At 38.1% G+C, this 27,582-nt stretch overlaps 1 protein-coding gene across 4 annotated transcripts in view; it reads left to right on the forward strand.

Moving 5' to 3' along the window:
• FOCAD (focadhesin) overlaps positions 1-27,582 on the forward strand; it is a 334,210-nt gene that overhangs the window by 126,005 nt on the left and 180,623 nt on the right. For all 4 annotated transcript variants that reach the window (XM_066257344.1, XM_066257347.1, XM_066257346.1 and 1 more), the window contains exon 11: positions 12,232-12,489. In XM_066257344.1, coding sequence (XP_066113441.1) covers positions 12,232-12,489 — 258 coding nt within the window. The remainder of the gene's footprint in view (positions 1-12,231; positions 12,490-27,582) is intronic.

Genomic DNA, 27,582 nt, shown 5'->3' on the forward strand with positions numbered 1-27,582 from the left:
ATTGTACCCAAAACAGTTTGGTACTGACATAAGAACAGGCATATAGATCAATGGAATAGAACAGAGAACCCAGAAATAAAGCCACACCTTTATGGACAATTGATATTTGATAAAGGAGGTAAGAGCATACAATGGAGTAAAGACAGTCTCTTTAAAAAATGGTGTTGGGAATACTGGACAGCTACCTGCAAAAAAATGAAACTAGACCACCAACTTACACCATTTACAAAAATAAACTTAAAATGGATAATACACTTAAATGTAAGTCTTGAAACTATAAATATCTTAGAAGAAAACATAGGCAGTAAGCTCTCCGACATCTCTCGCAGCAATATATTTGCTGATTTATCTCCATGGGTAATTGAAATAAAGGTCTGGATGAACAAATGGGACTATATCAAAATAAAAAGCTTTTGTACAGCTAAAGACAATATAAAAAGAATAAAAAGACAAACCACACAATGGGAGAACATATTTGCCAATATGTCTGATAAGGGGTTAATAACCAAAATTTATAAAGAACGTGTAAAACTCAACACCAGGAAGATAAACTATCCAATCAAAACATGGGCAAAAGAACTGAATAGATACTTCTCCAAAGAGGACATGCAGATGGCCAATAGACATATGAAAAAATGTTCAACATCAGTAATCATTGGAGAAATGCAAATTAAAACTACAATGAGATATCACCTCACACCAGTCAGAATGGTGTTCATTAACAAATAACACATGATAGGTGCTGGCGAGGATATGGAGAAAAGGGAAGCCTCCTGCACTGCTGGTGGGAATGCAGACTGGTGCAGCCACTGTGGAAAACAGTATGGAGATTCCTCAAAAAAATAAAAATGGAACTGCCTTTTGACCCAGCCACCCCACTCTTAGGAATATATCCCCAAAACACCATATCACTGATTCAAAAGAAATGCACCCTCATGTTTATGGCAGCATTGTTTACAATAGCCAAGATCTGGAAACAGCCCAAGTGTCTGTCAGTGGACAAGTGGATTAAAAAGTGATGGTACATATATTACAATGGAATACTATAAGGCCATGAAAAAGAAGGAAATCTTTATCTTTTGTGACAACATGGATGGTCCTGGAAACTATTATGTTAAGTGAAATAAGCCAGGCTGAAAAAGAAAAATATCATATGACCTCACTCATTTGAGAAATCCAATAAACAATGTGAATTGAGGATCGGAATAGAGGCTGAGACGGGATCAAAGGGACCAGAGGGAAAGCCGAGAGAGGGTAAGTGGACGAGAGAATGTGATCTGAAAAGGGAAAGAGATTGGTGAAACTATATATATATATAGTTATATAACACTGTGTTTTTTTTTATATATATATATATCTATATCTATATCTATATCTATATATATATCTATATATATATATATATATATATATATATAAAACACAGTGTTATAGAGAACAGAAAAGCAAATCCTTAATGGAAGAGGTCAGGTCATTGGAGGTAGGGGGGCAAGGTGAATGTTTAGGGCAACACGGGCGTCAGGGGGATTTATTCTATGGGACTCTTGAATCTATATAAACAAACAATTTTAAAAAATGAAGCAGACCAGTAGCTCTTGCTTGCTAGGTTCTTGGAATTAGCATTGTAGAGGAGCAGGCAAGATGGGGGAGTGCTGAAGGAGAAGCCAGTTTGTGCAGAGGTTGTGCAGAGAGGAGAAGATAGGCAACAGGGGTGAGTAAGGCTAGTGGAGCTTTTGATTCTAGGAATACTTGGGTGAAAAAGTGGCTTTGAGAGCCGTGAATAGAAAGAGAAGTGTTTTCCCACTGTGTGTATTTCTCGCCTGCAGCGTGCGAGCTAGGATTAAAGGTAATGGCCCACCAGTTCTTGGGTTCGTGTTTCATTACAGTCTGTCCAAATCAAATGCGAACCTGCATGGGCCAGGTGGCTGTGATGGTGGCCACGACTACTGGCTTTACAAAAGACCATTGTATAAAGACCTTTTGTTGTTTTTACTTTTAATAGTTCATTTTAGATTGGTGACTCTGACTTGAGTGTTTGATTTAGAACCAGAGCAGTTTTTCAGAAGCCCAGTTCTCATGAAGGAAAGCAAGGGTAAATGTTCTGTGCCCTGCAATTCAGGATTACTGCCCTGTTTCTGAAGTGTTGATAACCATGAAATAAAGCACATTTTCACTTTTTTCAACTATTAAGTATTAAAATATATAAGATATTGCCTGACTATGCAGTGGCACAGTGGATAGAGTGTTGGACTGGGATGAGGAGGGTCCAGGTTCGAAACCCCAAGGTCACTGGCTTGAACACGGGCTCATCTAGTTTGAGCAAGGCTCACCAGCTTGAGCCGAAGGTTGCTGGCTTGAGCAAGGGGGTCACTCTGTCTGTTGTAGCCCTCAGGTCAAGTTGGATATGAGAAAGCAATCAATGAACCACTAAGGTGCCGCAACAAAGAACTGATGCTTCTCATCTCTCTCCCTTCCTGTCTGTTTGTCCCTTTCTCTGTCTCTCTCTCTGTCTCTGTTACAAAAAAACAGAAGAAGAAGATATCAAGACAGCCATTCATTTCTGAAATACAAGATAACATTATCTAATAAACTTTAAATGCTTGTTAGGGTTATATATAAAATAGGATCCTCTTCTGTTAGGTTACTAAACCACTTATTCTCCTAGTTTAAAAAAATAATTAAACATTTGTAATTTCTAAAACCACTTAAAATCTTGCTGCCCTTGTGCCCACAGAATGTGGTGGGGGTGGGGAGGGGGAAATGCACCAGTGTATGGGTCACTGTCCAGTCAGGAGACGGAAACCACACTGGGAATTTGAACAAAGGAAAATTTAATACAAGGAATTGTTAATTAGCAAGTAATAAGAGTTTCAGATTTACAGGGAAACAGTAAATCAGTAGTAAGTTGAAGTAAACTGGATTCTGAAAAGCTCATGATTGGAAGTTAAAAGGAATTAATAAGTCCTAGGTTTTATACTTCTGTCATTATCTTCTGTTTAGCGTGGATGCTGAGGATGGTGTGGGTTGTCTTTTGATGATACTCAACCTCTCCCAAGCCTCTCACCTCTTGAATAGATTCTTCATAGAGGTAAACAACAGAAAGACCCTCTTGAGGCTTTATCTAATCCAGTCTTCTATTCCTGGTTTGGTGAGTGTATATCTCTTCTTTAAATAATTAAAAATATTTTGAAAAATTTTTATGTATTGATTTTAGTGAGAGAGGAAGGGGGGGGGAGAGAGTGGAGAGAGAGACAGAGACAGAGAGAGAAAGAAACATAGATCCACTCTTGTATTTGCCCTGATCAGGAATCGAACTGGCAACCTCCACACTTTGGGATGATGCTCTAACCCAGTGATTTTCAACCTTTTTTGAGCCGTGGCACATTTTTTACATTTACAAAATCCTGGGGCACACCACCTACCAAAATGACACAAAATGACACTCTTACTGTTAGAATTTATTTGAAGTTTAAATAAATTACATTTATTAAAAAAAGTTACATAAAAAAGGATAACCCCCTCATATCTACAGTCCCATGTAACATCCCTCATATATACAGTCCCACATAACATCCCCTCATATACAGTCCCACATAACATCCCCTCATACAGTCCCACATAACATCCCCTCATATACAGTCTCCTGTAACCTCATATATACAGTCCCATGTAACCTCATATATATAGTCCCACATAACATCCCCTCATACAGTCTCACATAACATCCCCTCATATACAGTCTCCTGTAACCTCATATATACAGTCCCATGTAACATCCCTCATATATACAATCCCATGTAACATCCCTCATATATACAGTCCCACATAACATCCCCTTATATACAGTCCCACATAACATCCCCTCATACAGTCCCACGTAACATCCCCTCATATACAGTCCCATGTATCCCCTCATATATGCAGTCCCGCTAATAGATACTGGAGCTTTCATCAAGGTTGTGGGTTCAAGTCAATTTGGCAAATACTCTCTCTATATAGAGACTGGACAAAATCAATTTTAGAAAATGTTGAGTATTTGTGTAACATCATAAGTCCTTAGAGTATCTCTACTGTCAGATTGAGAAGTTTGCTTTCTAGGTAAGGATTCTGATAAATACTAGAGTTCTCCCTGAGGTTGTGGGTTCAAATCCCCTGGTCAGCTGGGTGCAGGGGCCTTGGTTCCGTCTGTTTTGATGGTGTATATAGAGATTTGAGCTCTTTAAGAAGATGACCCTTCAGGAGGCCATATACAATATAGATAACATTGTGATGCATTGTGTATCACCCTCTGCAGGGGCCTCTTTTAAAAAGAAAAAGGTCAAATATCTATATACACCATCAGGATAGACATAACCAGCTGAGGCTGAGGCTTCATCTAGTGGTGGCAACATTTACCTCCAGTCCTGACCAGGATTAGAAATCAGGACCATGGGGAGGAGTAGCAGCTTCAACTACTTGCCACAGCCACACAATGACAAATGCGAGGCAGCCCGAGCAGGGACCTTCCTGGGTGTGGATGAGAGGCGGCCTACTATTGGTTCATCGCTAGTGGTCGGGATGAATCCTAGACGGTGATTGGTCAGTGAGCGTTCCCTGTGCCTCCACTCTTCCTGTCGCAGATAGCTGGAGGGATTGTGAGGGGAATGTTTATGTTCGGATGGAGGCGACTGGCGGCCGGCCGGATAAATAGCCTCCACGGGCTGTATCCGGCACTTGGGCCATAGTTTGGGGACCCATGTTTAATTTCCCCATGGCACACCTGACCATGTCTCACGGCACACTAGTGTGCCGCAGCACACTGGTTGAAAAACACTGCTCTAACCAACCAACCTATCTGGGCAGGGCAATTTTTTAAAGACAATTTTTATATTTATTTATTTTTTTATTAAAATTATTGCAGTGGTATTCATTATTAAGATACAGGTTTCTAGTGTACCTTTCTATGATAGATAATTGGTATATTGCATTGTGTTCCCACCACCCAAAGTCAAAGCATCTTCTGTCACCATGTATTTGGCCCCCTGTACCTTTTACTATTCCGCACCCCTTTCCCTCTGGTAACCACCAAACTGTTGTCTATGTCTATGAGTTTCAGCTTTATATCTCACATATGAGTGAAATCATATGGTTCTTAGCTTTTTCTGACCGACTTATTTCACTTAGTTTAATATACTAGAGGTTTATCCATGTTGTCACAAATGGCAGTATTTCATAATTTTTTTTAAGCATGAGAGAAAGAAAGGAACAGGCAGGGATAGATAGGAAGGGAGAGAGATGAGAAGCATTAACTCATAGTTGTAGCACTTTAGTTGTTCATTGATTGCTTCTCATGTGAGCCAGCGACCTTGGGCTCAAGCCAGTAACTCTGGGGTCATGTCTATGATCCTATGCTCAAGCCAGCAACCTCGGGGTTTCAAACCTGGGTCCTGTTCATCCCAGGCTGACACTCTATCCACTGTGCCACCACCTGATCAGACAGTATTTTATTTTTACTTATGGCTGAATAGTACCACATCTTCTTTATCCAAGCCTTTATCAAGGAACACTTTGGTTGTTTCCATGTTTTGGCCACTGTGAATAATGCTGCAATGCACATTGGGGTGCATGTGTCTCTGTGTACCAATATAGTCAAGTTTTTTCAGTAGATACCCAGTAGGGGGATTGCTGGATCATATGGTAGCTCTATTTTTAATTTTTTGAGAAACCACCATACTGTCTTTCAAAAAGGCTATATAATTTACATTCCTATCAGCAGTGAATGAGGGTTCCTTTTTCTCTACAACCTCTTCAACACTTGTTATTACCTGTTTTTTGTTTGTTTGTTTTTTTACAAATACAGGGAGAGTCAGAGAGAGGAACAGATAAGGACAGACAGACAGGAATGGAGGAGATGAGAAGCATCAATCATCAGCTGTTTTGTTTTTTTTGTTGGGACACCTTAGTTGTTCATTGACTGCCCTCTCATATGTGCCTTGACTGCGGGCCTTCAGCAGACTGAGTAACCCCTTGCTCGAGCCAGCAATCTTGGGTCCATGCTGGTGAGCTTTTGCTCAAACCAGTGAACCTGTGTTCAAGCTGGGGACCTCGGGGTCTCGAATCTGGGTCCTTCGCATCCCAGTCCAACGCTCTATCCACTGAGCCATCACCTGGTCAGGTGGTGTTTTCTTTTTTTGAGAGAGTGAGTTGAGAAGCATCAACTCATAGTTGTATCATGGGTTGTTCATTGATTGCATCTCATGCATACCTTGACTGGTGGGCTCTAGCTGAGCCAGTGAACCCTTGCTAATGCCAGTCATCTTGGGCTCAAGCCAGTGAACTTAGGCTTCAAACCAGTGACCTTTGGGCTCAAGCGAGCAATTATGGAATCATTTGAATGATCCTATACTCAAGCCGGAGACCTTGGGGTTTCGAACCTGGGACCTCAGCATCCCAGGTCGACACTCTATCCATTGCACTACCACTGGTCATGTTCATTGTAGTTTTGATTTGCATTTCTCTATTAGCTAATGAAGATTAGCATCTTTTTATATACCTGTTGACCATTTATATGTCTTCTTGGGAGAACTGTCTGTTCAGGTCCTCTCCCTATATTTTAATGGGATTGTTTGGTAATGAGTTGTATGAGTTCTTTATATAGTTTGGATATTAGCCTGTTGTAGGAGCTGATGTTTGTAAATATTCTCTCCCATTTGGTTGGTTGCCTTTTTGTTTTGTTGGCTTCTTTTGATGTGTAGAAGCTTTTTAGTTTGATGTAGTCTCAATAATTTATTTTTGTTTTTACTTCCCTTGACTTTGGGATCGAATTCATAAAATGTTCTCTATGACCAAGGTCCATAAGTTTGTACCTATGTTTTCATCTACAAAGTTATTGTTCTTATCTTACAGTTAGGTCTTTGATCCATTTTGAATTAATTTTAGTTTCATTCTTTTGTATGTGGCTTTTCAATTTTTTTTTTAGCACCATTTATTGAATAGGATTTCTTTTCTAAATTGTGTGTTTTTGCCTCCTTTGTCAAAAATTATTTGCCCATATACCTGTGGTTTAGTTCTGGACTCTCAATTCTATTTCATTCATCTGTGTGTTTTCTGCCAGTGCCATGCTGTTTTGATTAGTGTATTTCTATAGTATAATTGGAAGTCAAGTAGTGTGATACCTCCAGCTTGAATCTTTTGTCTCAGGATTGCTTCGGCTTTTTGGGGTCTTTTGTGAAATCCTTTCAAAAACCGTTCTTTTGATCCTTATCAAAAACCGTTCTACTTTAAAGAATCTCAAGATTTGAGTTTCTACCGCCCCTTCAACTCCTGGCTCCACTTCTGTTAAACCTGTTTTGTTAATATGATAGATTAGTATTATTCTTCAAAGTTAATGAAAATCTATAGTGTTCATCTGTACTCATGATTTCTTTTTCAAATATGTTTAGAAAAAGAAGTACTGCTATAGATATGTCTTATTGTTAATATTTAACATACCTGAACATTTTTTTTTTGTATCTTTTTTTTTTTTGTATTTTTCTGAAGTTGGAAATGGGGAGGCAGTCAAACAGACTCCTGCATGTGCCCAACCGGGATCCACCCAGCATGCCCATCAGGGGGCGATGCTCTGCCCATCTGGGGCATTGCTCTGTCACAACCAGAGCCATTTTAGCGCCTGAGGCAGAGGCCATAGAGCCATCCTCAGCACCCGGGCCAGCTTTGCTCCAATGGAGCCTTGGCTGCGGGAGGGGAAGAGAGAGACAGAGAGGAAGAAGAGGGGGAGGGGTGGAGAAGCAGATGGGCACTTCTCCTGTGTGCCCTGGCCGGGAATCAAACCTGGGACTCCTGCATGCCAGGCTGATGCTCTACCACTGAGCCAACCAGCCAGGACTTGAACATTTTTGTTAAATAAAAATGCTCTATATAAAAAGGTTCTCATCTCTTTTACATCTGTAAAGGATGTTTTACAACCACATAATATTTACTGAAATGCTATTTTTTGTATGATTTTCTCTTTTTTATTCTTACTGCGATATAATTTGCCTAACCTAAGTCTCTCTTATTTTCAAACAGCGACTTTCTTCTCTAAAACACAGTCTACCAGCACATTCACAGGTCCTCTCACAGGTTTTGGGGATAGGATTTGTTAGCTGATGCTGAGAGAAAACCCTTGGTTGCATCCTTGCGCTGGGACTGTGCCAGTGAACTATACTTGTCCTTCACTGGTCCAGAGAGACTGTCCTGTGATGTCTTATTCAACATTGTATCTTTTTCTGTGGTTTTAACTTTAGACAAACAAACAAACAAAAAAGAGAGCCTAAATCTGAACATACTTCAAGTAAAGTAGGGTTGCTTTTCTGTTTCAGTATGTTTACTGTTACATGTCTGTATATTGTTGCCGCTTTAGACTTAATTTATGGTTCATGGTGATTTCCAATTATTTTTTTTTATACTCTTATCTGCCAGTTTTATTTTTCTCTCCTAAAGATGACAGTGATATTTCTCTGTATTTTGCAACATTAGATACTATGCTAGGTGCTTTATTCATAATTGTCTCATTATTTATTTGTTTTGTTTTTTGTTTTTTGGGGTTTTTTTTTTTTGTATTTTTTTGAAGTAAGAAGTAGGGGAAGAGGCCGACAGACTCCCGCATGTGCCCAACCAGGATCCACCCGGCATGCCCACCATGGGGCGATGCTTCGCCCCTCTGTAGTGTTGCTCCACTGCAGTTGGAGCCATTCCAGTGACTGAGGTGGAGGCCATGGAGCCATCCTCAGCGCGCAGGCCATCTTTGCTCCAGTGGAGCTTTGGCTGCGGGAGGGGAAAAGAGAGAGACAGAGAGGAAGGAGAGGGGAGGGGTGGAGAAGCAGATGGGAGCCTGTCCTGTGTGCCCTGGCCGGGAATCGAACCCAGGACTTCTACACGCCAGGCTGATGCTCTACCGCTGAGCCAACCGGCCAGGGCCATTGTCTTATTATTGACCTCAGTAATCTTGGCACAAAGGTAGTTATAACTTCCATTTTACAAATGAAAAAATAAGGCTGAGAGAGATTCTATAACAGCCAATAGTTGCCATAGCTGTCCTGAAGTCCTTGTCTTTTAAATATCAAGGCCAGTGCTGCTTGTTATTAGTCTAAAGAAATTAACTATATCTTTAATAAATTTCATTATGAGGAAAGGAAATATTTGTTAGAGAGAAAGAAAGCTATAATAAATTTAGATCTTACCTGACCAGGAAGTGGCACAGTGAATACAGCATTGGTCTGGGATGCTGATGACCCACTTTCAAAACCCCTAGGTCGTTGGCTTGAGCATGGCTTGATCTGGCTTGAGCAAGGGGTCACTTCCTCGGCTGGAGCCCCTGGTCAGGCACATATGAGAAAGCAATCAATGAACAACTAAAGGTGTTGCAACTATGAGTTGATGCTTCTCATTTGTCTTCCTTCCTGTCTGCCTGTCCCTCCTTCTCTTTTTCTCACTTAAGAAAAATGGATAATTTAAAAAATTTATAATTTTAATAAATTGTAATACATAGAAATGATTCAAAGATTATAAAGTGATAGGCAATGAGTAGCTTCATTTTCACCCTCAATTCTGGTTGTCCAGTTTCCATCCTCTCAAGTAAAAAATGTATATTAATTGATTTTTTATTTGTCTAGGTACTTTGTATTTACAAGCTAATGCAAATACATAGTGTTTCTCCCACCATTAAAAAAATAATTGATAGTATTATAGGCATACTATTTTTAAAAATTTGTTTTATTTTTTTATTTTTTAGAGAGGAAGAGGAAGGGAGAGAAAGAAAAACAAAATATCGATCTGTTGTTCCACTTATTTACACTTTCATCGGTTGATTATTGTTTGTGCACTGAACCTGCAACCCTGGCATATGGGGACGATGCTCTAACCCAGTGTTTTTTCTAGTGCTGATTTGTGGACTTATCCTCCAGAAATTTTGTGCTGGTCTGCAAAAGAGTTAACTACCCTGATGTTGTTTGAAGATTATGACTGGCAGCCATATCCGGACCAGTGGTTGAAAACCACTGCTCTAACCAACTGAGCTATCCAGCCAGGGCCACCCAGGCATACTATTTGTATCTTATATTTTCATGTGGAAGATGTTCTTATATCAATAAAGATGGAGCCCTGGCCGGTTTGCTCAGTGGTAGAGCGTCGGCCTGGCATGCAGGAGTCCCAGGTTCGATTCCCAGCCAGGACACACAGAAGAAGTGCCCATCTGCTTCTCCACCCTTCCCCCTCTCCTTCCTCTCTGTCTCTCTCTTCCCCTCCCACAGCCAAGGCTCCACTGGAGCAAACTTGGCCCGGGCACTGAGGATGGCTCTTAGGCCTCTGCCTCAGGCGCTAGAATGGCTTTGGTTGCAACAGAGCAACCCCCCAGATGGGCAGAGCATCGCCCCCTGGTGGGCGTGCCGGGTGGATCCCGGTCGGGCGCATGCAGGGGTCTGTCTGACTGCCTCCCTGTTTCCAACTTCAGAAAAAAAAAAAAAAAAGATGGAGATTCCTCATTTGTTTTTATAGTGTCATTTATATTTAAATGAATATTACCTGCATTTTTAAGCAAATACTCAAGATATTGAAAACCTAAGCATATACTCAAGATACTGAAGACCTGTGTCCTCACAAAAACTTTTATAGGAACATTCATAGCAACATTATTCAGTTTAATAGTCAAAAAGAGGAACAACCCTAATACCCAATAATTGATAAATGGATAAATAAAAATGGTACATTCATACAATGGAATATTGTTTGACAATGAAATGAAGTATTGATACCACTACAGGATGGATGAAAACATGAAAGGAACCAGTCAAGAAAGACCGCGTATTGTGTGGTGCCTATTATACAAAACAACCAGAAGAGAAACAAAGTGAATTAGTGGTTGCCAGGGAGTAGGGGTCAGGGTGAATGAACAGTGATGGTTAATGGGTATGGTGTTGTTTCCTTTTGGAATAATGAAAATATTCTAAAATTAGATCGGATGATGATTACATAACTATGGATTACTAAATCCACTGAGTTGTAAACTTTAAAAGGATGGATATTGTTATGAGAGTTGTATCTCAATAAAGTTGTTATTTATTTTTAATTGAATTTATTGGGTTGACATTGGTTAATGAAATCATACAGGTTTCAAGTGTACAACTCAATAAAAGGTCATCTGCATACTGCTTTGTGTGTTCACCGCCCAAAGTCAAGTCTCTTCCATCCCCAGTGATCCCTCCTCTGCCCACTTCCACCTCCCCCTGACCCCTGTTCCTTCTGGCTAGCACCAGACCGTTGACCATGTCTATGTGCCATTATATATGTATCCTCTTGCTTAATCCCTTCACCTTTTGTTTTAAAATTTTATAAAATTTAACTTTTACTTTTGTTCTTTTCCATTTTCAAACTTATCTATATAAATTAGTCTCCAATAACAGGACAATTATTATTTAGAGATTTCTAATTTGTGGCTAATTATACTCATAATCAAATTATTTTATTAGCAGGCTATATCTAACACCTCTTTAATTTAAGTCTATGGCTTCTCCTGAGCTATTTGGGCACAAAGTCCCCCTTGGCAGAGTTCTGTCATTCTCTATCCCTTGACTGCACTGTTTTATTTTTGTGATGAGCCACTTCAGATTGACTTAAGCATAACATCTTCTTTGGGTATCATCTCAGTTTAGAGCTGTCAGGCTATTATTGCAGAAGTTATTCACAATTAGTAATGAATTCTCAGGCTTCAGCTGAACCAACTCTGTTCCTATCAACATACTGTTTATTATAAAAATGAATTGTCCTTAGCCCAAGTCTGCTATCAGCCTAGGGCTGCGTCTTATCCAGGGTCTGGAGCTGGGCAAATGCAGTGGGTATTTTTTGTTTTGGTTTTTCTATCTTTTCATTAGTGATCACTTTCTTAGTGATAATAGCTTTTCCAAACTGAGTTACCTCTGGGTCTTATTTATTGATCCAATTTTTCTGCCTTAACTGGGAGCAAATGGTAAATAAGAGGAAAAGTACTGATAAACTGTTTTAGAGTTCCTTATAACAATTGTTTTCTCCTTGTAGGATTCCATTAGTTCAAATATGTGCAGACAGATTTGGGATGGGCACTGAAAATCCTGTATTCATTTTGTTGGAAGGATTGATTTTTTACAATGAAATGTAAAATATAAATGAATGTCAGAAATATATTTCTGACCAATATATTTATTTCATTTTATTTATGCCTTTTTTGAATTTATTTTTCAGCTGTCCTACAAGCTTATGTTCCCCATAACCAGCACATATGGCTCAATATTTACAGCCTGGAGGATCCTAGAAGTAATGAGAGAAGAGTCTGCAGCGACTGACTGGTTGGCTTCAGTAGCGTCTTTACTCCCTATTACTACAGTGATCCCTGTACATGTTTTTCTTCTGCTGGTTCACCTCCTTGTTGAAGATAAGGGACCAAATCTGTGCCAAATACTGAAGGTCACTACAGAATTAGCCCAAGCAGATTCCTCTCAGGTAAAGAAAGAAAATACGGAACAGTAATGGTGATAGCTTAACTATTGGAATTGTGGATTATTCTTACATTGTGGGTGTTTTGATCAGTTTTAAATTATAGGTTGATTTTTTTTTCTGATCTTATCTTCCCAATCTGTTGTTTTTTTCTCTTTACTCTGAGTTGTGTATACTTAATGATGCAAATGTTTCTTTAATGAAAGCATACTTTTCAAGGAAATCTGCCCATGATGCTATTCTGGTATTTTTGTTTATTGGTGGATTCGCTCACTTATAATTCTTTTGTTAACTCTTGCAGCCTATTCTAAGATGTATAATCCTTAGTTCTAATATTGATCTTTTAAAGTAGATGCAAGCCTGACCAGGCGGTGGCGCAGTGGATAGAGTGTCGGACTGGGATGCAGAGGACCCGGGTTCGAGACCCCGAGGTCGCCAGCTTGAGTGCGGGCACATCTGGTTTGAGCAAAATTCCACCAGCTTGAGCCCAAGGTTGCTGGCTCCAGCAAGGGGTTACTCGGTCTGCTGAAGGCCCGCGGTCAAGGCACATATGAGGGAGCAATCAATGAACAGCTAAGATGTTGCAACGCGCAATGAAAGACTAATGATTGATGCTTCTCATCTCTCTCCATTCCTGTCTGTCTGTCCCTGTCTATCCCTCTCTCTGACTCACTCTGTCTCTGTAAAAATAAATAAAATAAATTAATTAATAAAAATAAATAAAATAGATGCAAAATAATTGCATTTAAAGGTGCTTATACAAGAGGCATTAATCTCTTCTTGATGCGATTTGATCCTATCTTTATTCAGTCATTTAATGATTCAAAAAATATTGAGTTTTTGCTATCTATGGTATAATAGATCAACATGCTGGGATATAAGGATAAATAATCATTCTTGCTATCTTCATAGAACTTGGAGTGTAATAAGAAAGGAGTCAGATGTTATTAAGACACCACCTCCTTAAAATAACCACATATTTAGCATAGTACATACTCTGTAAATTTTTTCCATTGGTTAGGATCTGTAGAATGTACCATATTTCCCCATGTATAAGATGCTCCCATGTATAAGACACACCTTAATTTTGGGGTCTGAAATTTGAAAAAAAAATTACATGGAGTTATTGAACTCAAGTTTTACTCATCATAAAATTCATACAACTTCTCATCACTGTCAAAACTCCCATCCACTAGCTTGTTCTCCTCTCTCTGATGGTGAATTACTGTCTTCATATAATGCCTCGTCCTCAGTTCCATCTATGGGAAATGCAAGTCAAAAACTACAACCACTGTATAAGATGCACCCAGTTTTTAGACCCCAAATTTTTCAAAAAGGGTGTGTCTTATACATGGGGAAATACGGTATTTTCTGTGAGGGGGTTTTCTAATTAAATAGGTATGGCATTTTTATTATTTTCTGTTTATTAGTATCTGCTTGCATTTTTTTTTCAAGCATGATGATGAAAAGTCCATTTCTTTATAGAAAATGCATATTCCTTAGTTTAATATGTATTTCTATAGGAAAAAATTTGGCAGTCAAGGTGGATAAATGTTTATTTAAGATATGAAGTTAATGTGTTTGGAATTCCCTTTTGTCAAGGAAATAACAACTGTTATCTCACAAAAAGTTATTCTTGTGACCAGACCTCTTCTGGTCTGATTCTGCAGGTGGGTTTATAATGTTCTCAAATTACCTTTGCCTCATGGTGTATGCATAATGAGACCAATTTCATCTTGCTTCCTACTTAATTTCTCCCTTCCCCTTCCCTAATGATCTTGCCTCTACCAAAAGTTTTCTTTCAGTGTTAACACTTTGTAGGATAATATCTTTAGAATAGTTATTGCCAGCTAATGTCTGGAGATTTTCTAAAGAAGTCATATAGTAGGTTACCTGATCTATGAATATAACAGGTGTAAAAACATATATTGCATATAATACGTAAATGTGTTGATACTCAGGAAATACATCAAGTCTTTGAAATTCTAAAGCAGTGATTTCTTTTTTTTTAATTGATTTTAATTTATTGTGTTTACATAGATTCTAGTGTTGCCCCAAATGCTTCCCCCATGCCCGTATTCCTCTCAACATCTCTCTTGTCCCTCTCCCCATTGCGCCTTCCCCCCTTCCCTTCAGCTTTATCCCATCCTATCATCCCCTTTCCCCCTGTTCTCTTTTCCTCTGGTCCCTTTGAGATCTCCTCTGTCTCAATTCCATTCCTCAGTTCATATTGTTCATTGGATTCTTCAAATGAGAGAGGTCATATGATATTTTTCCTTTTCTAAAGCAGTGATTTTCAACCAGTGCATCACAAGAGGCACACTAGTGTGCCACAAGAATTTTTAAAACATACAATACCTGACTATTTAGTTAGGGACACTGATGTCTTTTCCCTTAGACCGTCAAATAAAAAAATGACAATAGCCAATAAACAACAGCTGTCTTGTGTGGATGAATCAAAATTATAACTATTTTTGTCAGATCAACAAAAAATGTATTTTTTTATGTGTCACAGACTTTAATAATTAGTTTGTATGTGCCATGATATGAAAAAGGTTGAAAATTGCTTTTCTAGAGTCATACTTTTGGTTAGAAGTAACAGAAACCTGCCTGTCCTAATCTATTTTTATTTGCTCTAGAATTTAGAACAACTATGGTCCAGACCAGTGGTAGTCAACCTGGTCCCTACCGCCCACTAGTGGGAGTTCCAGCTTTCATGGTGGGCGGTAGTGAAGCAACCAAAGTATAAATAAAAAGATAGATTTAACTATAGTAAGTTGTTTTATAAAGATTTATTCTGCCAAACTTAGCAAAAATCTGAGATAAAAGTACTTGGCAAATAATTATTATTATATGCTTTAACTTGCTGTAACTCTGCTTTATAAATTTTATAAAGTAAAGTTACTTCCCTACTTTATAAATCACCATTACTGTGGAACCAGTGGGTGGTTAGAAAATATTACTACTAACAGAGATACAAAAGTGGGTGGTAGGTATAATAAGGTTGACTACTCCTGGTCTAGACAGTGTATCCATTACAGTTTTTTTTTTCTTTCTTCTGTGAATTGGCTGAAGCTCAAAGCCTTATAATCTGACATAAATAATTTATAAGGAAGAGAGTTGGAGAGATTTTGCAGTGGCTTGCTTGGGGCATGGACCCACACTGAATCAACCATTATGGTATTTTAATTGATTATCCTGCATAGAATGGAGATGAGGGAAGTTCAGGGTCCTGAAATGATCTATGCCACCAGGATCATGTGGAATGAGGGAGGGAAGAGGCCCCAAAGGAAAAATAGTTTGCAGGGTTTTTTTTTAAGTAGGAATATGCAAAATAGGAAACAAATATGGAGAACTTCTTAGCATTTTGGGTACACGAAAATGCTGTAAATGAGTTTCAGGTGTTTCAAGTGTGCTGACATTATTCTCTTCCTATCGGCTCTCAGGTAGCCAAGTAGTTGTCTACGGTCAGGGTGCCAGAAGTCTTTGCTGGTAGGTTCCGGACACCTGGTATTTATTTACTTACGCTAGTATGCTTAAGCATATTATTTTTCATGTATGCCATGATGAAAATGGTAAACACTGGAGTGACTATCAGGTTCATTTGTTTATTCAATAAATGTTTATTAAGAAGCAGTGCCATAATTGAAGTCAGTATGCTATACTTCTGTTGATTAGTTTTGAAAAAAATGAGAGAAACACCTAGTATAATTGTGCTTGTTAAGATGAATGGTAAGATGAAATGTTTAAATATAATTATACAAATTCATGCAGAAGCAAAGGCAATGTTATTATTAATAAGAATTTGCAAGTGGAGTTAAGTGTTGTTGTTTTTTTCTTTTAGCAAGAGAGACAGAGAGGGACAGACAGGGACAGATAGAGAGGAAGGGAGAGAGATAAGAAGCATCAGTTCTTCATTTTAGTGCCTTAGTTGTTCATTGATTGCTTTCTCATATGTGCTTTGACCAATGGCTCCAGCTGAGCCAGTGACCCCTTGCTCAAGCCAGCAACCTTGGGCTTCAAGCCAGCAACCATGAAGTCATGTTTATGATCCCACATTCAAGCCAGCGACCCCTCGTTCAAGCTGGTGAGCCCATGCTCAAGCTGGATGAGCTTATTCTCAAGCTGATGACCTCAGGGTTTTGAACCTGGGTCTTCTCCATCCCAGGCCGATGATCTATCCACTGTGCCACTGCCTATTTAGACGGAGTCAAGTGTTTTGAAAAAACAAAATATCCCAGAAATTGTGCTTTTTCTTCTCACTTTTCTTAGTGAAGTGACCATACCATATCATATATCATTTCACTAGCCTTTAGCTACAAGGAGAAGCAGCCAAAAACAGCAGATTACTTTTAAAAAGCAATTCTTTAAGTTGTAAGTAGGTCCTTGAAGTAGATTCAATTGAAACAAGTTAGGGTTGTGATTTATTACTGGGTTGTTATCTATTTTTTCAAATTGACAAGACTACATGAAATGTATTCATATTTCATGTGTTCTTTTCTAACTTTATAGAAAGGGGCTATATTATATATATTAGCAATCATTGGCTCACATTCATGGGGGAATTGATAGTAGAGAAAAATCTCAGTTACTGATAAGCAAAAGCTAAGTAACTAGGTAGGTAAAAAATAGGAATTGTGAGGCTGTCTTTCACCTCCATTTTGTTGGTCACTTAACTTCTATAGTAGAATTTGCTGGCCTATGGTATATTTAATTAAGTATTGTGTTATGTGACAAATATTGAAAGAGATGTGCCTTACATGAAGTATGCTTTGGTATTATTGCTATTATTCTAAAGTACCTATTAATAGAAACTATTTTTAGTAATACTAATTAATAGTAATATAAATTATCAATATTAGCCAGTTATGTTACATTTGTGTTAGTGATAAGAAATTTTGCTTTTATAAAACATGTAATTCTGTTACTTCTTACTTGTCATGTAGTTTGATGGATCCCCCTTCCCCAGTAAGTTTTTATTTTGAGTCTCTCACTTGGTTCTCCTCTGGTGTCCATTTGCCTGTAGATTAGATACATTTAGGGCCATGGAAGATTATGAAGCTAAGTAGTCTGAAGGAAACTTGGCATTGTGAATACCATTTTAGAGTTAACTAGATACATATGATGTGAAAACAACCAGATAGTTACCCAAAGCCACAACGCTAAATTAACACTTAAAAGAAGAGTAAGGAATTTTTTTTCTATGTCTAGAAATGTTGTCAGTAGTTACTAGCAATTCCTATAGGTTTCCTATGCAGACATCAGACTTAATTTGCAGAAGATACAAGCTCAGGTCAGGCAGTGCTCAGTAAAAGTTAAATGCTGTTATATTCTTGGAGAGAATATCTTAGAGTATTCTGGGGAGAGATCCAAGAATGAGAATCCTGTGAATTTCCATTGGTCCTGAAAGTTTTCAACACATTGATTTAGTTTAGAGGGCAATTTCCATATCATAGTTTATGCTTATAATAAATGGAGTGCCATGTATTTCCATAGTTTTTTTTTTTATTTTCCTGGAAGTAACAGTTGATAGATTCACATGCTTTTTGGTTATGTTTATATAATAGTTACTGCCTTTCTGATAACTGTGAGTAATGTTTTTTTTTTTTTACATTTTGAAGTAAATCCTCCAGGCTGCCTTCAGAGATGCCTGAATGACAATTGAAGCACATTGTTTCCTGGCTCATGTACAGTAATGTCTAGTTGGCCTTAATCTTTCCTCTTCAGAGGAAAAAACAGCTATTTTCTACCCTAATTTGTCCAGGGTCTAATCACATCTGGTGTGAAATCAGTGGTAGTGGATGAATGTTAAACATAGGCTCGCTTAAGTTAACTAAAGGATAATATTGACTCTAGACCTCAATGGTGATATTTTCTGAACTTTAATTTATAGCTTTCTAAGTGCAATATTAAATCATATTTCAAAACCTTAGCAGGGATTTACCAAACTATATAAAATGATTGTGAACAGTTTGGGAATGTGTGAGATTGACATAACCTCCTTAAGAAGAGCTTAATAACTCATATTTAATCAATAAGTATTGAGTGACTCCCATCTGCCCATTCATAAGAGCCCAGCACAATGACCTCTCACTTGCTCAGAACCACGTCTGGCTGTGTGAACTGCACTGTGTGCCTCTAATACACACTTACTAAGAGGTAGTGCACATTTTGTACTGAGTCAGTCCATTCCATATACCTGATTGTGTCTGGCTTCTTTCTATCCCTTCCTTCCATTTTGGATTTTATGTGTAGCTCTTTGCCAACCCGGACTTTAGCTTCCAGTAATTGTTACCCATGTTTCCTCTGTCAGCTTCAGATAATTTCTCTGTAGCTACCTGGGATGCCCCCCACTAATCTCCCACAATTCTCTGGCCACTGACCGCTTAAGAAGAAAGGGGTATTATTTATCTCACGAAACCTCTAATATTTAATAGCTTAATTGTATTAACTATATTATTAGTTAATTATTTATTATGTTCTTATTAATGTATTAAATATGTACTTAATATATATTTAACATATCAAATTATTATAATTATTTATTAGCTATATTATTAACTATGGCTCCTCTATATACGTTGGTATTGAGATTTCTCCATCTGAAGCATTATACCTTAGAGAATAATAGAGATGTTGTAGCAAGCTATTTTTCACATATGTGTGATTCTACAAAAGCTTTATAGGAATCATTAGATGCTTAATAGTATGTCTTATAAATAAATGTAGAGAAAACACCTGACAAAAGATTATATTGTCTTTTGGAGATTAGGGATACTTGTTAGTGGTTTTAGAACTTAAGAAAATGTGTTTTTCCCCCTTTGTTTCTATATTGTTAAATGTTAATGTCTATATTACTTAGGCATCGGAATTAAACATTAACTATAAAGATTAATAATTTTTTAGATAGGCCGAATTGGTTTAAAATAAAATCTTGTAGTAACTCAGTATGCCTACTTCAATGGAATAACTCTAAATACTATATGTAAGGCATTTCAGTTTCTTTTGACTGATTTAGAAAATGGTATGTGCCAAATAGGAAAAGTTAATCAACTTTGACTTTAGAGAACCACAAGTTCCTTCCTTAAAATCTCACCCTCACCGAGGAGCTTAATAAATTAGGCTTTGTGAAACTCAATGCCTCTTTCAGACCCTTGATACTTGCTTTCTTCTTTCTTTTTTGGAAGTGAGGATAGATTTGTATTTTTTGTTTGTTTGTTTTATTTTGATTTGCATTTTACAACTCTGCAGCCTTTAACTTTGTTTTTACACTTTGGTGGTGAAGTCTAACTAAAGGTCTTGCTTAATGGAAACAACTGAAATCTTTGATAATTTTATTTTATCCTTTAATGTCTTCAGGACTTAATTTGTTCCATTTGTAAAAGTTTACATACTTTTGAGCCATTTGAAATCACTTATGTGGCTAGGTTCATGGCCCCTGACTTGCTGGTCTTTTAAAAGTCATATATTATCAAATAGTGAAAAGTTGACTTTCAGGGCAGAATCCTGTGATAATTCTGCTATGTGTCATAAGCCATATTTTAACATGGAAAATGAAAAGGAAATATGTGAAATTTAATGATCTGTAAGTTACTGCTGTGAGAAAAGGAGAAAATATATTCCATAAAAGAAGTTGCACAAAGAGACTTGGAATACTTTGCACTCTGTTCTATTGTCACCAAGTTCTATGAATTGCTACCCCCTGAGGTCAGTCTGCTTCCTGAAGTCTGGCTGCTCTTCACAACAGTAAAAAGAAGCCAGAATGTACAATACTTTTACTAAGGAGCTTTATAGCTAAGGAGTGCTATACTACTATTCCCACTGATTATGCCTAGAGCAAAATTGAGATGTGCTTGTCAGCATGAAGCAATTAGATAAAGAGGAATACAGACCAAAATACAAAGTCATGTATCTCTTCCATCCTGTGGCACTATCTTTATTTCTTCTTTATAAAACCCACATAGATATCTCTACAATCAACATTTTTACTGACATTTGAACCTTTTAATGTTTTGCCGGTTTTGTTTTTGCAGAAAGCATAGAGTTTATACTCAGTGAGATAGTTCTGTGTCAATTTCTTGCCTTTATTGAGTGTTAATATGGGTTGAGTCTCTCCTGAGGAGTCTACAGTTTATAAATTGCTTACAGTTCTCACTGAAAAAGTTATTTGATTGTGATTATCAGTTCAACTCTGTATCACTGTAACACTAGCTTACTGATATACTGAAACAAACGCCATTGGTCTTGTGTCACTGAACACCAAGCATTAGAAAGAATGGGGTGAAGTTGGCAAGGATGGTGCCCCAAACTGCACCAAGAACAGTGGAGTATCTCCACTCCCTTTGAAAATCAGGTAGCAGTAGTTTTCTCTTCTGGTTAAAACCTGCTTAGTTGGTTTCTATGTGGGTAAAGGATTCAGAGGGAATCAGATTTTGTGGTAACTTTGAATTTCATAACAGGCATGAGGAATTCTGCTCAAAGGGAAAATGCACTGAAGTCCATCATTGCCAGAATAAAATTGTTGCAATTTTATTCTGTGGATAGGGAAGGGAGAAGGGGATATTGGTCCCCTGCTTACTAAAGTCATGGCCACACATCCTAATGTGAAGCTGCCACTGGACGTCCCTTACCCTCTGCTCCCATAGTCAGCCCTTCAAATCAGAGAAGAATCTTATTTAAGGAAGCATTTTCTTATATCTACAGAAGTAATCCATGTCAACTCCCTAGGTTTAAACATAGGCTACTCATTTAGAAGCTGAACTTTCTTCTTGAACAAAGTGAGAGCTAATAAAAGTAGCCAATTCTGGCATGCTTTCATATTCTATTCTAATTTTCTAATTTCATATCACTATTCTAATTATCTTATTTTCATATATTAACAAATTTATTGAATACTCACAGCCCTTTAAGATGGGTACCACCGCTATTTGGGAAGGTGAGGCACCGAGTTTGAGTAACGTTCCCATAGTGACACAGCTAGTAATCGGCAATTGATTTGAACCCAGCACACATGGTTCCAGAGTGTGTGCCCTTTCCCAATATGCTATGCTGTCTCTTTACAACTTTTAGTTAAAATATTAACAAACTTTTTTTGAAAGAATAAACAAGGTTCATTAGGTTTACATTTTTTAGATTGGCCTAGTCGGTTTTAGAGAAAACTAAATGCTAAGAGAGGTAGGAATCTCAACATTTGTTTGAAATCTGGCCAGATCTTCAGTTTTATTATGATTATTTTTGCCTCTATTATGTTAGCTTCAACTGGCCTTTCTCTAAATAGGCAAATCACATTTAGTCAGATATGTATACCTAACTAGAACACACGTAGACAGAGTCATGACTCATGTAAGTAAGTACATATCAAAACAAAGACTGAGAAGGTCTAAGTGAAACAGCATCAGCAAGCATGCTTGCAATTGTGGTTATTGCTCAATGGTCAAAAAATATTCTTTTATATATTTTTGTTTTTAATGATCATAATTGGAAGATTCTGAAATCTAATCAAGTACTATAATATATTTTTAGTGAATAGAAAAATATTGATATGTTGTTGTAGTTCTTTTATTTTGAAAGTGTTTACCTGACCAGGTGGTGGCGCAATGGGTAGAGCATCGGACTGGGATGCGGAAGACCCAGGTTCAAGACCCCGAGGTCACCAGCTTGACTGTGGGCTCATCTGGTTTGAGCAAAGCTTACCAACTTGGACCCAAGGTCACTGGCTCGAGCAAGGGGTTACTCAGTCTGCTGAAGGTCCACGGTTAAGGCATATATGAGAAAGCAATCAATGAGCAACTAAGGTGTCGCAACGAAAAACTGATGATTGATGCTTCTCATCTCTCTCCGTTCCTGACTGTCTGTCCCTATCTATCCCTCTCTCTGACTCTGTCTCTGTTAAAAACAAAAAAGAAAGTGTTTATACATTGTTCAGAAAATTACACCTTGGTTGTTAGATTAGAAACATTTTATTTTTTCTTCTTTTTCCAAATGAGGGAGGTTGGGTAGAGAAACAGACTCCCACATGCACACTGACCAGGATCCACCTGATAACCACCATCTGGCTTCATGCTCTGTCCATCTGGGACCATGCTCATAACCAAGTTATTTTTAGCACCAGAGCAGAGGCTCCATGGAGCCATCCTCAATGCCTGGGGCAATGCATTGAAGCCAGTATAGCCATGGCTGCTGGAGAGGTAGAGAGAGAAAGAGAGAGAGAGAGAGAGAGAGAGAGAGAAGGGGAAGAGAGAGCTATAGAAGGGGGATTGGAAGGGGTGGAGAAGCAGATGTGTGCCCTGACTGGCAATCAAACCTGGGACAGCCACATGCTGGGCTGATGCTCTACCACTGAGCCAACCAGCCAGGGCCTAGATTCGAAACATTTAAAAAGTTTGGTGTGACATACAGTTCTAGAATCTTCAAAGCATATGAAAGAATCAGTCATTCAGTAAATAGTCATAGAGAACCTTTTTTTGGGACTGTCACTTAAATGGGGCCTTGGGATATGAAGACAGTTATTGGGGAACTCAAAGTGCATAAGAAAGATGGGTGATACACAATAGAATAACCCGTGGTAAGTGCTACGATGCAGGGAAGCACGGGGTGTTGGATGAGCCCAGAAAGGGGCAGCTAAGTCACAATAGGAAGGCTGTCTGAAGTATGTGATTCGTGAGCTAAGTGTCACTGAACAAAACAAGTTAAAAAAGAACATCTTTGAATGAACTGAATCACATTGCCTGTTTCTATTGTGTGTGAAGTACTTTTATATGTAACATATGATCCTCTTTGAGTACTGCTGTTGGGCAAAGAGTGGAATAAATAAATTTTTGAAGGTCCTGAAGTAGTTCTTTACTTTGTGAACCAAATCACTAGTAATAATTTTCTCTTATATTCAGGTTTAATTTTTTTGTTGTGGAGTGAAAGAAAGCCACTGACACTTAGTGGTAATTATAGCCACTATCGGTAGCTATAACTGACAGGATGGGTCATGATTTGGTGGATTTGGTAGGAAAAGTCTACTCTAGAATTTTTAAAGTTAGACAGCTATGTTAGTACTCTTATCAGAAGCCTTGAGATTTATTCTGTTCTTTGACTTTTGAGCACATTTTTGGACTTCTACCCCAGCAGAGACAATTTTGTGCTTTTCAAAATGATAGCTATAGTAAAATAGACTGGCAAGTTTTTAAGACTGTTTATGTAATCAAACTGGGCAGCCTAAAGTCAGTTTATTTAAAATGGGTAGACAGGCTCACAAACTCAGTTGAGCCAGGCAAATAGTTAAAAGTGACTTGAGATGATTTCTATGTATTAGGCATCCTGTGTTTTGATTAGAGTTTTGGAGATCTTGTTCTTTGTCATTCTTGTTTATTAGCATTCTTGTGATAGTGAATCATGTCTGCATATGAGACAACTTATACTTTTTTGTCTATCTAAAGATAATAAGCATATAAAAATATGTGTAACTTGAATTTATTATATCACAGAGTCAAGTAGCACTAAAGATGAATGAGATAAGGACAAATTAGCATTTTGAAGTGTCCTATAGTTATCTTCAATGTAAGCTCTCTTCAAAGGAAATTTTCAATATATCACAATTAGATTTAAAATTCATAAAAGGAATTATTCAAGGGAAACTGTTTTACTTGTTTGCCTCCTAGTAATTTTAGACAGTTCCTGGCTTTACCTGTTTTGTTGCCTGATTGAATTAACACACAAAAATAGTAGATGTATGTACCTACTCTACAAACAATAAAATATTTTGTAATATTGTCATGCGTTACCGAAATTAATTGAGGGAACAGGGCAGAGTCCAGGGAGAAGGATTAGGTTAGGTTAGATTACAATAAAATCTTATTAAATGAAATCCTATTAATTTAGTGTTCTGGGTAATTTGATATAGGCTAAGTTGAAACATAAGCTGATGTCGAAGTTATTTTTTTTTAGGTACTTTGGGTTTGCTCATTTACATTAGTACAATGAATGTGACAATTTAAAATGATCAGATTATCTACTCATTAAGATGTATCAGCAGGGACTGGTACTTGGCAACGCTTGCCTCATTAGTTTTTTTATAGTGTTTTTGTGAAAGTAATCAAATTTTATTTCTTTTAACATTTTTTCCATAGTCCATTCTTGTCTGCTTTCATTGTTTCTAGTAGTTTGAATTATTTTTAGTGATAATTATACCAGTGGTATTTTACTCTTCTTATATACCCTGCTCACAAGAATTAGGGGATATTTTATTGCTTCATATTTATTTTGAAATATCCCCTAAATTTTGTGAGCAGTATATATTTAATTGTTAAATTGTGTTCAGTTTTTAATGGTGCAACTTGATCTGTAAGGAATTATCATTCAGCTTGAAACACTGTAGATACATTTTTTTTTAGGTCCTGTTTTATTTACTAACCATTTTCAAGTCATTGATTTAGTCAGATAATATAGATAGATAGATAGATAAATAGATGATAGATAACACATTATGTGACACATCCTGATTAAACTAAAATGAAAGTTCCTTTGTTTTCAGGAATCAAAGAGCTTAGTCGGTTGACAGAGGTATTAAAATTACTGTTGCATACACTTTGGGAATTGCCATTGAGGAGGTATATAAGTGTCTGGAACATACATAAAGAGGCCCATGAGTTTTCCTGACACAGGGGACTGGAGGGCATTCTCAGCAGGATGAAGAGCATATGCAAAGACACAAATGTGTGGCAGGTCACATTGTTGTATGAAACCGGGATGTACAGGGAGAGAGAAAATGATCCCTAAGTGGATGCTGTGCAAGCATTTGGGAGCAAGATCCTGAAGAGCCTTGCAGTAAGGTGGGAGATGAGAATTTGTCTAAAGTGTTGGGCTTATCAGCTATAGAAGAGATAGGTGTACAACAGGATGTTGGAAGTTTGTTGGAAACCTTGAGATACCAACATGAGTTTTGAGACAGCATATTGAGGGTCTAGACCAGTGGTGGTCAACCTGGTCCCTACCGCCCAGCTTTAGTGGCATTCCAGCTTTCATGGTGGGCGGTAGCGGAGCAACCAAAGTATAAATAAAAAGATAGATTTAACTATAGTAAGTTGTTTTATAAAGATTTATTCTACCCAACAGTGAAAATCCGACATAAAGTACTTGGTAAGTAATTATATATGCTTTAACTTGCTGTAACTCTGCTTTATAAATTTTATAAAGTCAAGTTACTTCCCTATTTTATAAATCACCATTACTGTGGAACTGGTGGGCGGTTAGAAAATATTACTACTAACAGAGATACTAAAGTGGGTGATAGGTATAAAAAGGTTGACTACCCCTGGTCTAGAAGTTAGGAAATGGAGGACAAAGAGAGGATTTTTTTTTTCTTAAAGATTTTATTTATTGATTTTAGAGAGAGGGAGGGACAGGGATAGGGAGCAAGACAAGATCTTAGTTGCTTCAGTTTAGTTGTTCACTGATTGCTTCTTATATGTGCCCTGACTGGGCAAGCCTGGGGTCTTGAACCAGGGCGTTCTGGGTTAACACTCTATTCACTGCACCACCACAGGACCAGGCAAGAGAAGATTCTTGTAGCAAGTTGTTGAAGTGCTGAGTCCTAGAAGTACTAGCCTCTTATCTCAATCCTAGTGACAGGGACTGCAGTAGGACTCCACCTCCCCCCCTCCAGCTGGATGTGTATCCTTTGTACTTGGGTTGGACAGATGTGTACAGTGAATTTGCAACTTTCTAAAAAATCGAAGAGAGGGATGGACTGGCTAGCTTGTGTGGTGGTGGGAGTGAGGCTCTCCTCCTGCAATGTAGGGATTGGCCTGCATGCCTAGAACTTGTAAAAGCAAAGGACGTATTAGTGATTCCTGTGGATAAATATGGGCAGCGTGAGCAAGAGAACTACAGTGGAATGATCATATCTCATCTCATAGGTCTGCTTAGGGGGTACAGAGGCCTCTGATGAAAGAAGCAGGATTGCTAGAGGGGATGGAACAATTAAACCAGAAGAGAACATTTTACCTGCATCAAAAAACCTAAAAAGAACTTAATCTTATAGGTTTGGGCTGCTTGCCATGGAGCAATGGCAAGCTTGGGGCTTGCTGCTGTAGAGACACTCCTAGACTGGTAGCAAAGCAGTGCTGACTCTGCTTCTCAGAGGAGCCTGCCCAGATCCAGAGATGGAAGAGGGAAGCCAAGCCTATCAGCATCAATTAAAAACAGTAAGGTTGCCTGACCAGGCAGTGGTGCAGTAGATAGAACGTCGGACTGGGATGCACAAGACAGGTTCGAGACCCTGAGGTCACCAGCTTGAACGCGGGCTCATCTGGTTTGAGCAGAAGCTCACCAGCTTGAGCCCAAGGTCACTGGCTCGAGCAAAGGGTACTCAGTCTGCTGAAGGCCTGCGGCCAAGGCACATGTGAGAAAGCAATCAATGAACAACTAAGGTGTTGCAACGCACAACGAAAAACTAATGATTGATGTTTCTCATCTCTCCATTCCTGTCTATACCTCTCTGACTCTCTCTCTCTCTCTCTGTCTCAAAAACAAAAACAAAAAACAGTAAGGTTAAGGGAACCCCTGAGAGTTTCTCCAAAACTGTTACTGCAGAAATTCTCGATATGACCTTCCCAATCTCATCAGCTAAGCAGTAAGAAATGTGTAGATCTTCTTAGGTTTAGGCTTTTGTGGGTAATGAATAATGCCTAACCATTTATTGTAGTAGAGATTCCAGATGGTTGATTTATTTTATACCTTTCCCTTTTGTTTCCACTTTTAAATTTTCTGTGCTTTGCTGAGGTTTAAAAATGGAGGTCACAAAATTCACTTGAAAGCTTTTCTCAATAATGTCATATTGTCTTTATAATTAATGGTGCCCAGCTGAAATATTGTGAAGCATAAAAGTAATTGCAATAAACAGTTATGCCCATTCTGTCCTTCTCATGTTTTTTCTCCTTTGAGACATTAGTGGAATTTCATTTAACCCATGTAGACACCACGAACCTTATGCACATTTCTGTTGCCTAGTAGAGAATTCAAGGTACCTGTTTTAAAGTACTCAGTGAACATTTGATGAGATCCTAGTTATTTTTTAAAGCCAGGGGAGTTCAGGCAATGGTCTGCAAAATT

Source organism: Saccopteryx bilineata, chromosome 2 (genome assembly GCF_036850765.1).
Source record: "Saccopteryx bilineata isolate mSacBil1 chromosome 2, mSacBil1_pri_phased_curated, whole genome shotgun sequence".
Taxonomy (NCBI): Eukaryota; Metazoa; Chordata; class Mammalia; order Chiroptera; family Emballonuridae; genus Saccopteryx; species Saccopteryx bilineata.